A 12952-nucleotide genomic window follows, 5' to 3' on the forward strand; every position below is an offset into this window, starting at 1 on the left:
TACAGAGGAGGGAAGACCTTTCTCAGGCAGGTCTCTGGGCCCAGTGTCCTTCTCTGATAACTGAGACACAGCCCTGGCCAGCTGGCAGATGTCCGGAGCCACACAGATGTCAGGTGGGAGAGGCCCAGGTTGGGCTCACCAGCCCCCAGAGGTGACTCAGTGCAGTGGAGACACCAACGACACAGCATCTTACCTTTGGTTTCTTTGTAGGGGTCAGAACGCCCAGGGCCCAAGGTCTGTGGCCTCCCCGGAGCCAGGATGACCACCGATGTCTCACACAAGGCCAGTCCTGAGGATGGCCAGGAGGGCCTCCCCCAGCCGAAGAAGCCCCCTCTGGCTGATGGCTCAGGGCCAGGGCCCGAGCCAGGGGGCAAAGTGGGCCTCCTCAACCACCGGCCTGTGGCCATGGATGCAGGAGACAGTGCAGACCAAAGCGGGGAGCGGAAGGACAAGGAGAGCCCCCGGGCAGGGCCCACTGAGCCCATGGACACAAGCGAGGCCACTGTTTGCCACTCAGACTTGGAGCGGACACCGCCCCTGCTGCCAGGTCGCCCTGCAAGGGACCGGGGCCCCGAGAGCCGGCCCACTGAGCTGTCCCTGGAGGAGCTGAGCATCAGTGCCCGGCAGCAGCCCACCCCACTCACCCCAGCCCAGCCAGCCCTTGCCCCCGCCACCACCACAGGGACCAGGGCAGGGGGCCACCCCGAGGAGCCGCTCTCCCGGCTCAGCCGCAAGAGGAAGCTCCTAGAGGACACGGAGTCAGGCAAGACACTTCTGCTGGATGCCTACCGTGTGTGGCAGCAGGGCCAGAAGGGTGTGGCCTATGACCTGGGCCGTGTGGAGAGGATCATGTCGGAGACCTACATGCTCATCAAGCAGGTGGGCGGCAGGCAGAGGCCTGGGGGCACTAGTCTGCTGGCAGCATCCCCACTCTTGCCTTTCTATCCTCAAGGAGGGTCTCCCGGGCCTGCCCTTGGGGCGGGTTTTAGGTGTTGTTCCCACCCCATCCCTGCTGTTCACTTCTGCAATGAGCTTTAAAAAGTCGATATTCAACCTGGAAGGAAGTGAGAGCCCATCACAGAAACCTTATCACAACCAGCGCGGGGAGTCTGGACCGCTGCTCCCACCACTGTGCTGGGCCTCTGGATACATCTTAGGGCATTTCCTTCAAGACTTCTGTGGCTGTCATCTAAAGATGGCTGCAGTGACCAGAGATCCTCTTCTCATTTTGCCTTCTTTTTTTAAACATTTTATTTTAATGTATCAAGCACTTTCCTTTTTCTCCATTTAAAATTATTCCCATAGGAAGAATCTCCAAAATTTTACTGACTGGCTCAGATGGGATGACCATCCCTGACATACAGTATTCCCTCTATTCATGTCAGTTTGCAATGCACATCACCCCCAACTGCCCCATATCATATGGACCTTGGGCACTGAATCCCTAGACACACTTGACACAGCATGGGGCTATCACCATCAGGCCTGGGATTCCGAAAGTCCTCTCCCACTCTAATCACGGCCCTCCATCCTGCCCACTTAAGGGGCAGGTTCTAGCTCAGAAGACTCCCCTCATCCCCTAGCAACTGAGCCTCAGCTGAATTTGAAGGCTTGGTTGGAGCCCTGAGTCTGCCTGCCAGCCTCAGCTTGTGAGGATGTAAGTAACAGCCATAGAAATGAACTTGGTATAGCCAGATGGGCTCAGAGGAACGGCTGGATCCAGTTCTGGCACCAGTACCTGGTGATGTGGCACCTGAGCAGGCACCCCCACCTGGGAGATGGATGGGCACCTGCCCCTGCTACCCATGAAAAGCTGGGAGGTAGAGGTCTAGATGCGACAGCAGTGGGGACGGCTGACTATTCAGCAGAGTCTGGGGTGGTGGGGGGCACCCGGGCTACAGGGCATGCCCCCTACCTAGGCTGGTCTGTGCTACATACACAGACAGGGCTGGGGGAGGCTAACCACAATGGCCTGCGCCCCCTGACCTCCAGCATCTCCCTGTTAAGGTGGATGAGGAGGCTGCGCTGGAGCAGGCTGTGAAGTTCTGCCAGGTCCATCTTGGGGCTGCCGCCCAGAGACAGGTAAGCCCAATTTAGCCTGTGCCAGCCTTATCTTGCGGAGCCTGCTCCATATCAAGGCCCTAGGATGCAGGCTGAGAAGCAGATCCACTCTTGGGACTGTTGTTGTGGTCAGCTTGGGCTGAGGGGAGATGAGCAGGGGGCAGCTGAGCCTCCAGCCCGTGGCCATAGTGGGCAGGAACTTGACAGGGCCCAGACCCCAGTTCGGACATGCTGAGGGGTCCCCTCACCTCAGCCACCTTTTCTGTAACAAGGAGGATGGCCCCTAGCCAGCTGACCTCAACTGGGAAGGTCATTCCGTTTGGAACAGAAGTAGAAGCAGCAATGTTAGAGCCAGGCTGGTTAGGAGCCAGGTGGCGGGGGAAGGTGGAGATGCAGCCTATACAGGGACTGCCCCCCCTCCCCCCGACCCCAGGGGAGGACTTGTAGGGAGCAAGGTGTCCTAAGAGAGGGTAGGCAGGAGTCCTGGAGTTTATTAAGCAGGGAGGAAGCAAGGCAGCAACACTCCTGAGTGGGGAAGATGGGGTTGGTGCAAGGTCCAGGCCAGGGCTGGTGGGGGTGGTGTCCAAGATATGGCAGGGAGTAGGGAGTTGGGGAGGCCCCTCCTGGGAGGACCCCAGGCCAGAGGTGGGAGGGCTGGGATCAGAATTCAATGAGAGGATGTGGCAGGGAGGGGCAGGCATGGCAGGCAGAGACAGCAGGTGTGCCCTGTCTAAAACAGGTGCCCTGTCTACCTGTAAAAACAGGTAGCCTCCAAGCCAGAGGGTAGGTGGCATGCCATTTGAGTAGGTGCAGCCTCTTGTCCCCAGGTGTGTCCCGATGTCCCTGGTAGCCTCGTCCCATGTCCCTTTGTTCCAGGTCCCCTAGCAGAGGGCTGGTAGCTGCCTTTGGGGTCCAGACAGGCTTCCTCTCAGTGGAATGGGGCCTCAGACCCCCACCACCTGCCTGGGCTATTACGTCTGTGGAAGCCCAGGAGGTTCAGCTTTGACCAAGCAGGCTGTGGGCCAGACGAGGCATACTGTGGGGAGTAGGTGGGCCTGGCCCCCAGCTAAGGGCCAGAGTCCGTGGCAGGGAGTGCCCCAACCCCCAGCAGTCCCCACCATTTCATTGTCCAGCTGGGCAGAGTGCATAGCACAGCTGCCTGGGCCCCAGTGCTGGGTGCAGGCCCAGGCCCAGGTCCACCAGGGTGCCCCTGCCTCCTTCACTGGCCCAGGTGGAGCAGGTGGACGTGGGAGTGGTGACCACTCAGGAGACAGGAGGGCTATTTCTGCTTTTGACGTCCTTAAAAGATAGACCCACACAGGAAACCCCCCCACAACCCCACACTGTAGCGTGAGAAGAAAGGGGTACTGAGCTGGCAGGAGCCAGGGCTGGGCCAGACCCCATTTTGCCGAGGCACATGCATATTGGGGCCCCTGAAGGCTGGGTAAGCAGAGATTTCCGTCAGAGACCTCGGAAGACACAGCCTGGGTTATGGGGGTGGCCAGAGCCAGGGGACCCAGGTCCTTACCTTTCAGGTTGTCTGCTGCTGGGCAACGCCAGGCCAGGCCCCAGCAGTCCCCTCCCAGCGTGTGGAGGGGAGTGGCGGGGAGGAGGCCCTAATGACCCTCAGATCTACCTGCCTGCTTCCCAGACCCTGGTGCGGTGGGGGCGCCTTGGTATCTGCCGTGGGCAGATTTGCATTTCCTACCTAGGATTCTTACCCTGGGCCCAGAGAAGATGCCACTGTAGGGGCTGTCTGCCATCCTCTGGTTCTCTCCTCCCTTAAGCCCAATCTTGGAGGCCATTTCCTGCCATTAGAGCCCATAGCTCCCGCCCCTCAGGGAGTGTCCATTTTGCTCACGGCATGTCCTTGTTGCCATGGCAGCCCTGAACCCGCCTGGAGGGTGCTCTGGACATAATTAGAGGCTCAGTGCCCACGGCTGAGGCCCGCTCCTGAGCGAGGACAGGGACACTGCACTCACCTTCCTCCAGCGTGTCTGCTCACGCTGCCAACTAGGCTGCTACAACACCACTGGTACTGCCGCAGGCCCGCAGGGCCCGAGAGACAGGTCTGTCCTCCTGCCCCGCACTCCCACAGGACGGGCTGCCCACAGGACAAGGCTTGGCCCCAGAGCACCGGCCTGGGGCACATCCCAGACACCCAATACGTGGCAGAGTCCACAGGGGCCCATCCTGAACCATATGTAATTGGAGAACAGGGCATTTTAGCAAAACCAATGTCAGAAGAGACAGAGTCATCGGTGGTAGCAAACTGCGCCCCCCCCCCCGCCATGCACTGAGGTACCTACCTGCAGGCGTGTGACTCTTCCACACTCGAGGGGGTGGGGGTGCTGCCAGCCCCATGTGGGCCAGCTCCCACAGTACAGTCGGCCTGGTGCTGGGGAGGGTTGAAGGGTAGGCCCACCCCTCTGCTCAGCTGTGAGAGGCTGCCTCAGGGCTGCCTCACATCACCTCAAGACATGCTGTCAGGGCACTGGAGCCTTCACACCTGTCCCAGGAGGGCTGGCTGGGGTGGGAGCAAAAGTAGCCCTGTGAAAAGAGCCCCAAAAGGGCCTCGTGGCAGAGGGAATTGTGTGGATGAAGACTTGGAGGCCCCTAGGGCCCGGCTCACCTGGAAATCAAAGGCCCATGGTGGGAGCAGTTGCCAAGGCCAGGCCACAGGGAGAGGCCAAGCTGGGGGCAGCACTGGGTGCCGTGGCACTAGGTCACAACGGGCTGTGGTATCAACCCCAGGAAGCAAACTCTTGCAGCATCCCACTAGCTCCCTCAGCACTCTCCCATGAGTGGCCCTTGGGAAGTCACCCTCCAAGACTGACCACCTGTTCTTGCATTCCCTGGGTTGGGAGCTGCACCTATGCCTAGGGTCCTGCTGGACATACTCCTCCCAGACTGGCACCCTATGGTGTGAGGGCAAGGCCAGCTGGAGGTCTTTCCACTGAGTCCCCACCAGTACGGCCAGGACATTCTCCCAGGGAGGGGTTCCGGGTCTCCTGATGGGGTGCCGCTCTGATGGACCTTGTTGGCAGCATTGTGGGGGCTCAGTGGTGTCATATGGGCAGTGTTGGCAGCCCCAGGCGCACAGGGTGTCCTGTGGGACAGCACTGGTCGGCTGGCGGGCAGAGCAGCGTGGGCTCAGGGCTGCCTAGCCAGCCTTTCTCACCTCTTGTTTGTCCTCACAGGCCTCGGGAGACACCCCTACCACTCCAAAGCACCCCAAAGACAGCCGAGAGAACTTCTTTCCTGTGACAGTGGTGCCCACAGCCCCTGACCCTGTGCCAGCTGACTCTGTCCAGCGGCTCAGTGATGCTCACACCAAGCCTCGCCCTGCACTAGCTGCCACCACAACTATTATCACCTGCCCTCCGTCAGCATCAGCTTCCACCCTGGACCCGTCCAAGGACCCTGGGCCTCTCCAGCCACACAGGCCTGAAGCTACCCCCAGCATGGCCTCTCTGGGCCCAGGTGAGTCCCATCCCAGTCCAGAGCTGGGCCCAGGCCCCTGCCACCATCAAGTCCTCCCTGCGGGGAGAGTGTGAGTATTGGTAAGGGAGACAAGCAGTGCCCTCCCACCCAGTCGATCCCACAGGTTGGCGGGGCAGGTGACCGCAGGTCCACTCACCAGTCACTGGCAGCCTCGGTGGCCCTGGTCAGCACATCTACCACTCTTAACCTAAACCTGGGTGCCTCAGTCTCCCTGTCTGTGAAAGGGGGTGGTGAGGAGGGAGGGAGCAAACACCATCACAGATGTGTTTGCTGCTGTTTCCTCCCCACAAAGCCTTACAGTAAGTAGGAAGGACAGCTTAGTCAGGTAGGAAAAGGATACTAGCCCACACCAGGCCTCCCTCAGGGCACTGGGAGGGGTCCTGACCTTCAGCATGCTGCAAGGCCACTGGTATCCGGCCTCAGATACTTGTGAGCAGTTCCTGGGTACCAGGCCCTACTGGGTGCGGGGCCAGCAGATCTGCTCAAACCCCATCTTGCCTCATGGGCAAGACAGAAGCCAGCCAGGATGAGGGCAGGGGCAGGTCAGGGGGCTTGTGAAGGAAAACAGAGAGTACAAAGGTACGGGCAGTAGAGGGCCCTGCTGGCCTCATCAGTGAAAGCTCCTGTTCCTTCTAAAACCCAGGATCCATTGGAATGGCAGCCTGCAGACAGCTAAGTCACAGATCCTTCCTGTGGGGAGGGGATGTAGAGGCAGCACTGCTACAGCCAGTGAGTGAGAGGGGAGTAGACAAGGCACCATCCCCCTCGCTGGTCCTGACACCAGCAGCTCTGGCAGCTGCAATTCTGCCAGACTGGGTTCAGCTCAGGCCTGGGCCAGGTTCCACCTGCCACCCAGGGCAGGGGGCCCTTCCCTGTTGGTTCCCAGGACTCTAGGACCATGTGGCCAGGCTCTGAAGGCCCTATAATAGGACAGGGATATTCCCTAACTAATTCGTCTCCCCAGCTGGTGGGGCCCCAGGAGAGACCAGTGTGGTCAGAGGGTTCCCTGTGACCCTGGGGACATCCAGCAATGGACCAGTTTCCCCAACCCTCCCTTTCAGGCCCTCCCCTGCTTCTCCCTCCCTGCCTCAGGGACCCAGCCTGTTTCCTTGCCGCAGACCCTGAACTGGCCCATAGCCTGTGTCACCCCTGGAGGCTCACCTGTCTTCCCAGTTGAATTTCCCACCCATCTGAAAAACGAGACAGCCACTCTGCAGAAATGCCCAGCAGAAGGCAGGCCTGAGAGCCCCCACAGACTGTGGGCCTGAGTGGAGGTTGAGTTGAGAAGTCTTTCTCATCTCTTTCCCACGGTGGCTGAAGCAGCAGGTGCTGATGTTTTCACCTGATGCCATCCACACTGCTTTGAGGATTGTGAACATGTAGGCATCCTTAGCCCAGTCAGCCTCGGTTGCACTGGCTGTGGTCCTGTGAGACAAAGAATTACTTCCCTTTGGGTCAGAACCTGTGGCCATTTGTTCCCAGAGGAGCCTGTGAAGGCTTCAGGACAAAGAGCCATAAAAGAACTGTAGTGCTGGCCAGGCGCGGTGGCTCACGCCTGTAATCCCAGCACTGTGGGAGGCTGAGGCGGGCGGATCATGAGGTCAAGAGATAGAGACCATCCTGGCTAACATGTTGAAACCCCATCTCTACTAAAAATACAAAAATTAGCTGGGCGTGGTGGTGGGTGCCTGTAATCCCACCTACTCAGGAGGCTGAAGCAGGAGAATCGCTTGAACACGGGAGGCGGAGGTTGCAATGAGCTGACATCACGCCACTGCACTCCAGCCTGGGCGACAGAGCTAGACTCCATCTAAAAAAAACGAACTGCAGTGGTTCTACCAGCATGTGACCTTGGCCATCCCTTTTCTTCTTTCTGCCTCAGTTTCCTGCATAAAATGGATAAGATGAAGATAATAGCGCTGCAGGATTTGGAATGGTGCTTAATATTAAGTAGAGACTTGGTATGGGTTTTTTTTGTTGTTGTTGTTGTTTTGTTTTTTTTTATTGGAGACAGGGTTTCCCCATATTGGCCAGGCTGGTCTTGAACTCCTGACCTCAGGTGATCCGCCCGCCTCAGCCTCCCAAAGTGCTGGGATTACAGGAATGAGCCACCAAGCCCGGCCTATTTGTTTCGAGACAGGGTTTCACTCTGTTGCCCAGGCTGGAGTGCAGCAGTGCGATCATGGCTCACTGCAGCTTCAACCTCCCTGGGCTCAGGTGATCCTCCTACCTCAGCCTCTGAAGTAACTGAGACTACAAGCATGGGCCACTACGCCTGGCTAATTTTTGTATTTTTTGTAGAGATGGGGTTTCACCATGTTGCCCAAGCTGGTCTTAAACTCCTGGGCTCAGGAGATCTACTTGCCTCAGCCTCCCAAGTGCTGGGACTACAGGTGTGAACCACCATGCCCCGCCTGGTGATGGTGACTTCAAGGTGTGGGGGTGATGGGAGCCCAGTGCCGTAATCAGTTGGTCAGTGTTGGTAGCTGACTCACTCCCATGAAGACCCAGCTCCTGTCCCTCTGCCTGGGGCTGTCTTGCCTTGTACTGGTCTCATGCTCTCATCTTGTAGTTTTTGAGGGTCAGGAATTTACAGTGGCTTAGCAGGGTGAAGTTGGCTCAGGGTCTCCCACGTGGTTGCAGTGAAGCTATCTTCAGTGCATCTGAGCTCCCTTGGGGTGTTGGCAGCCTCAGGTCCTCACTGGTTATTGGCCAGAGGCCTCGGCTCCTCCTGTGGGCCTTTCTATAAAGAGCTGAGTGTCCCTGGGTCATGGTGACTGGTTCTCCCCAGAGCCATTGACCCCACCGAGAGAACACAGAGGAAGCCACGGTGTCTTTTATAACCTAATCTCAGCAGCAACTGAGATCTCTGTAGGCCACACACACCTCCCTGGGGTGTGGGAAGGCCTGGTGGATGCCAGGGCCAGGGGTAGCAGAGTAGGGGGCTAGAGGCTGCCTGCTTTCCCTCTGCCTGCCTGTCCCACCATCAAGCAGGCCAAAGCTGTAATTCACGTCCTTCTGTCCTCTAACTGTTAGATCTAAGAAAGAGGATCTGTTTCCTAGCATACCTTCTTCAGCCTGGAGGGTTGATCCTTTTCTATTCCTATTCCCAAAACCAAATTAAACGGCCTTTTGCCAGGATGGAACTGTTGAATGACACTGGGGGCAGGGGACGAGGAGGTGGAGGCTTGAGACAAGGCCTCAGCCAGCCTGGGGCAGGAGCCTCAGGCAGAGCAGCTGGATGGCGATGGCCATGGCCACTGAGGCCTCTGCCTAGCCCAACAGTTGCCTGCTGGCCCCAGCTTTCTACCAGGAGCTGTCACTCCTGCTGACCAAGCAGGGGAGCTGGCTCCCCCTGCTGGAGAGGACGGAGGGCCTCCTGGCAGAGGAGCGGGATGGGGAGGCAGGGGCTGGAAAGGCAGTGGTTGATGACCAGCGTGGTGGGAGAGTCCAGGCCTGAGTGAAAAGGTAGGGAGCAGCAAGGGAAGCGAGGGCAGTGTGGAGGGTGGAGGCAGGGCCTGGAGGCCTGGGAACCGGGGACCGATGCTGAGTAATCACCTGGCCAGCAGCCACAGGCACAGCATGTGACCCTCAGGCCCATCCCGGCCTTGGCCCAACTGAGCCCAATTCCTGGCCCCTGCCTCAGGCCAGGGAAGGTGTGGCTGGCTGGGCAGGAGCCACAGTGCCAGTGTCCACTTTGGTCTTAGTTGGGTTGTTTGGATTTTGGTCCTGACCTCGTTTCTGAATGGTGCTTATATGAGCTGGAGGGAGAGTGGACACCGCCTCCCCATCCCCTCTCACTGCCTTGTGATGGGATCTTAGAGAGGCTGGGCCTCGAAGACTCAGGTGTGGCCCCACTGGGTCAGGTGTACAGCCCCCTCGGGAGGCGGGGGAGCCCTCTAGGGGTGGGGAGCCAGCCCCTACCAGTGTCCTCTTGGGTGGTTGGTGGTTTCTTGGCAGCACTAACCTGGGCCTCCTCAGCCAGGACCCCAGCATTGGCCACACTCCCCTGCCCAGTGTCCCAGAGCACAGCCTGGGCCCACAGGACCTGACACAGATGCGTAGGAGCCTGCGGGGTGGATGAGTCCATTACCTGCAGTGAGCCCATGTCCCCACAGAGGGAGAAGAGCTGGCGAGAGTGGCAGAGGGCACCAGCTTCCCGCCCCAGGAGCCGCGGCGCAGTCCGCAGGTGAAGACAGGCCCCACAAGTTCCCCGGCAGAGCCACACTGCTGGCCGGCAGAGGCTGCCCCGGGCACAGGCGCCGAGCCCACCTGCAGCCAGGGTAAGGCGAGTTGGGAGCAGCCCAGCACCAGCCCCCAGGAGGCTGCCTCACAGCTGGCAGCCAGGGTGGGTTTCCTGGCCTAGCCTTGAAGGGCAGGGCCTGGGGATGCGCCGTGGAATGCGATGGGGAGGAAATTGGGGTAGTGCGGGCCGGACAGGGGAGCCAAGACAGAGGCTCAGGCTGAAAAGTTTAACGCGTGGCCCATTGTGTCAGGGGCTGGGTAGAGAGGGACCCCAGAGCCTTATTCCGCCCCTGGCATCACGCAGGTGTACTAGCGAGGGCAGGCGGCCTGCTTGGGCCCACTGCAGAACCCAGGCTGAGTCCAGAGTGGGGAAAGAGGAGCAGGCATGGGCAGGGAGGAGCATGGGCCTGGTGACAGACACTTGAGGGACATCAGCAGCAGGCAGAAGGGTGGACAGGTTGGGCTGGGCCAAGCAGACGTCCCTGTCGGCAGCCACGTCAGATTCTAGCCCTGGCCTCAGTCTGGCCTGTTCCCACTGGCTGCCCCAACCAGCCAGGCCCCTTGGGGACTCCTCCTGGCCTGGGCCTCCCACAGACCACTCGGGATGGCAGGACCTGGCGCCAGCCCCTGGGGGCCAGGCATGGGCTCTGTGTAAACCCCATTCCTTTTAAAGCCATGGGGCTGCAGAGGAATGTGGAGACGAGCCAGGCCAGCCGGGTCCTCCCAGCTCATGCAGCTCCCTAGAGGCTGCCAGGCCTGCAACTGGCCCAGCCTTCAGGCTCTGGGAAAACTCAATCCCTTGCTCCCTCTGGAGGATGAGGCGAAAATGGATGCCCTGGGGCCAGCTCAGTGACCATGCCTGGCTGAGCAACCAGCTCTGGGCTTCAGTGTCCTCCCGGGCATAGACACCAATAGGACATGCATCCTAGGATGGTTGTGGAAATACGACAGTTCATGCAAGCATGATGCCTGGAGGTCTTGCAGAACCCAGCAAGGCTCAGGGAGTCTCAGGCCCTGGGCTTTGAGTTCATGGTGTTACTGGGTGAGGTTCACAGTCCCAGCACCCCACAGCTCAAAGTCAGAGTTGGGTCCCTGCAGGCCTGAGCCAAGTATTTGCCCAGGGTAGAAGCCTTGGAGCCTGCCAGCCAGCACAAACTTCACAGCATAAAGTCCCAGGACCGGGGTGGGGCGAGATAAAGTGCTCACTGTGTGATGCAGCAGGCAGGAGGTGCTCTTGGTACCTTTGTCTTCCAGAGGGGAAACTGAGGCCTGAGCCAAGAAGGGATGAGGAGGCTCAGGAGGCTGCGAGTGAGACTCAGCCCCTGAGCTCTCCCCCAACAGCCGCCAGCTCCAAGGCCCCCAGCAGTGGGAGTGCCCAGCCACCAGAGGGTCACCCAGGCAAGGCTGAGCCCAGCCGGGCTAAGTCCCGCCCCCTGCCCAACATGCCAAAGCTGGTCATCCCCTCCGCCGCCACCAAGTTCCCCCCTGAGATCACCGTCACGCCACCCACCCCAACCCTGCTCTCCCCCAAAGGCAGCATCTCGGAGGAGACCAAGCAGAAGCTGAAGGTGACCTCAGGGGCTGGGCTGGAGCCACGTGTGTGGGTGGGGGGCACAGGTTACAAGGGGTCCTAGGGCGGAAATGGGGGTGGTAGGGGGGCCTGGGGTGTGGGTGAGGATGGCATAGGGGCCTGGGGCAGGGGTGAGGGTGGGAGGGGAGCCTGGGGCAGGGGTGAAGGTGGCAGAGGGGCTTGGGGCAGAGCCCAGCCATTCCTGACCAGTGCCCCGCCCGGCCCTCTCTGCAGTCAGCCATCCTTTCTGCCCAGTCTGCTGCCAACGTGAGGAAGGAGAGCCTATGCCAGCCGGCCCTGGAGGTCCTGGAGACATCCAGCCAGGAGTCCTCGCTGGAGAGCGAGACAGACGAGGACGACGACTACATGGACATTTGAGGGGCCACTGCAGCCACACTGCCACGCCCCAGGGGACCAGCCAGGCCTGGAATGCCCCCTATGCCTGGACCAGAGGCCCACATGGATGCCACTCCCCACACAGCTCCCAGGCCTGCCCAGCCCACCTCCTCATGGCATCCTCCCTGTACCCAGGTCAGGCTGTCCACACCGCATGGGAGCCCAGAGGAGGAGGGGCCCGCCTTAGCCATGTGAAGGTGGATTGGTCGCCATCTGCACACCAGGCGGCATCCTTTTCTATGAAATGTTGACTTTGTAAATCTGCCCACACCCAGCTGGCCATGTCCACCCCTCGACGCCGGGATGAGCCGGCTCTGCCTGTGTCACAGTGCAGGGGGTCTTTAGGGCCAGGCTCGCCCCTCACCCGTTTTTTGGTTGCTTTTCTAATAAAGATGGAACAGTTGTCTTTGCCTCTTTGCTCACCTCTAGGGGGCAATCTGGCAGAGTCTCGGGTGGAGGGTTGCTGTCCCCAGGGATTTGGGGCCTTTACTGCCATAGTCCATAGGGCAGGGCCCAGCCCTCCTCCTTCTCCAGCATCTCAGGGACCAGCCAGACAACCAAAGCAGCGGCTGGGGGTGCCCAGTGTGGTAAGGAGAGAGCCGACTCGGGGCTGGGCCAGGCAGACGCCTCTAATGCAGCTGGAGCCAGGCTTCAAAAGGGCGTTAGGTACATCCCCAGAACTCACCTGGGTGCCAGTGGGTGGGAGGCTATAGGGTGGGAGGGCAGGCAGGGCTGGGGCTGCTGAGAGGCTGGGAGGAGGGAGCTGTCAGGGAGGGAAAGGAGGGATGGGGCCAGCAGGGAGGCTACTTAACTCCCATCACAGTCGCCCTAATGGGGCCAGTCACAGAATAGCTGTGGGGCTCAGTGCAAGACATAAATATGAAGCTCCTTGTTCAAAAAGGATTAAGGATTTTTTTTTTTTTTTTTTTTTTTTGATATGGAGTCTCACTCTGTCTCCAGGCTGGAGTGCAGTGGCACGATCTGCAGTGGCACGATCTCAGCTCACTGCAACCTCCGCCGTCTGGATTCAAGCGATTCTCCTGCCTCAGCCTCCTGAGTAGCTGAGACCACAGGCACACGCCAACACGCCCGGCTAATTTTTGTATTTTTAGTATAGACGGAGTTTCACCATGTTGGCCAGGCTGGTTTCGAACTCCTGACCTCAAGTGATCCACA

At 59.6% G+C, this 12952-nt stretch overlaps 1 protein-coding gene across 3 annotated transcripts in view; it reads left to right on the forward strand.

Annotated features, from left to right (window-relative positions):
- CABIN1 (calcineurin binding protein 1) overlaps positions 1–12179 on the forward strand; it is a 160912-nt gene extending 148733 nt beyond the window's left edge. For all 3 annotated transcript variants that reach the window (XM_030815976.1, XM_030815975.1, XM_030815977.1), the window contains exons 32-37: positions 211–879; positions 2008–2082; positions 5262–5544; positions 9684–9848; positions 11065–11378; positions 11615–12179. In XM_030815976.1, the coding sequence (XP_030671836.1) occupies positions 211–879; positions 2008–2082; positions 5262–5544; positions 9684–9848; positions 11065–11378; positions 11615–11758 (1650 nt within the window). In that variant the 3' untranslated portion in view covers positions 11759–12179. The remainder of the gene's footprint in view (positions 1–210; positions 880–2007; positions 2083–5261; positions 5545–9683; positions 9849–11064; positions 11379–11614) is intronic.
- The last annotated feature ends 773 nt before the right edge of the window (positions 12180–12952 follow it).

Source organism: Nomascus leucogenys, chromosome 7b, assembly GCF_006542625.1.
Source record: "Nomascus leucogenys isolate Asia chromosome 7b, Asia_NLE_v1, whole genome shotgun sequence".
NCBI lineage: Eukaryota > Metazoa > Chordata > Mammalia > Primates > Hylobatidae > Nomascus > Nomascus leucogenys.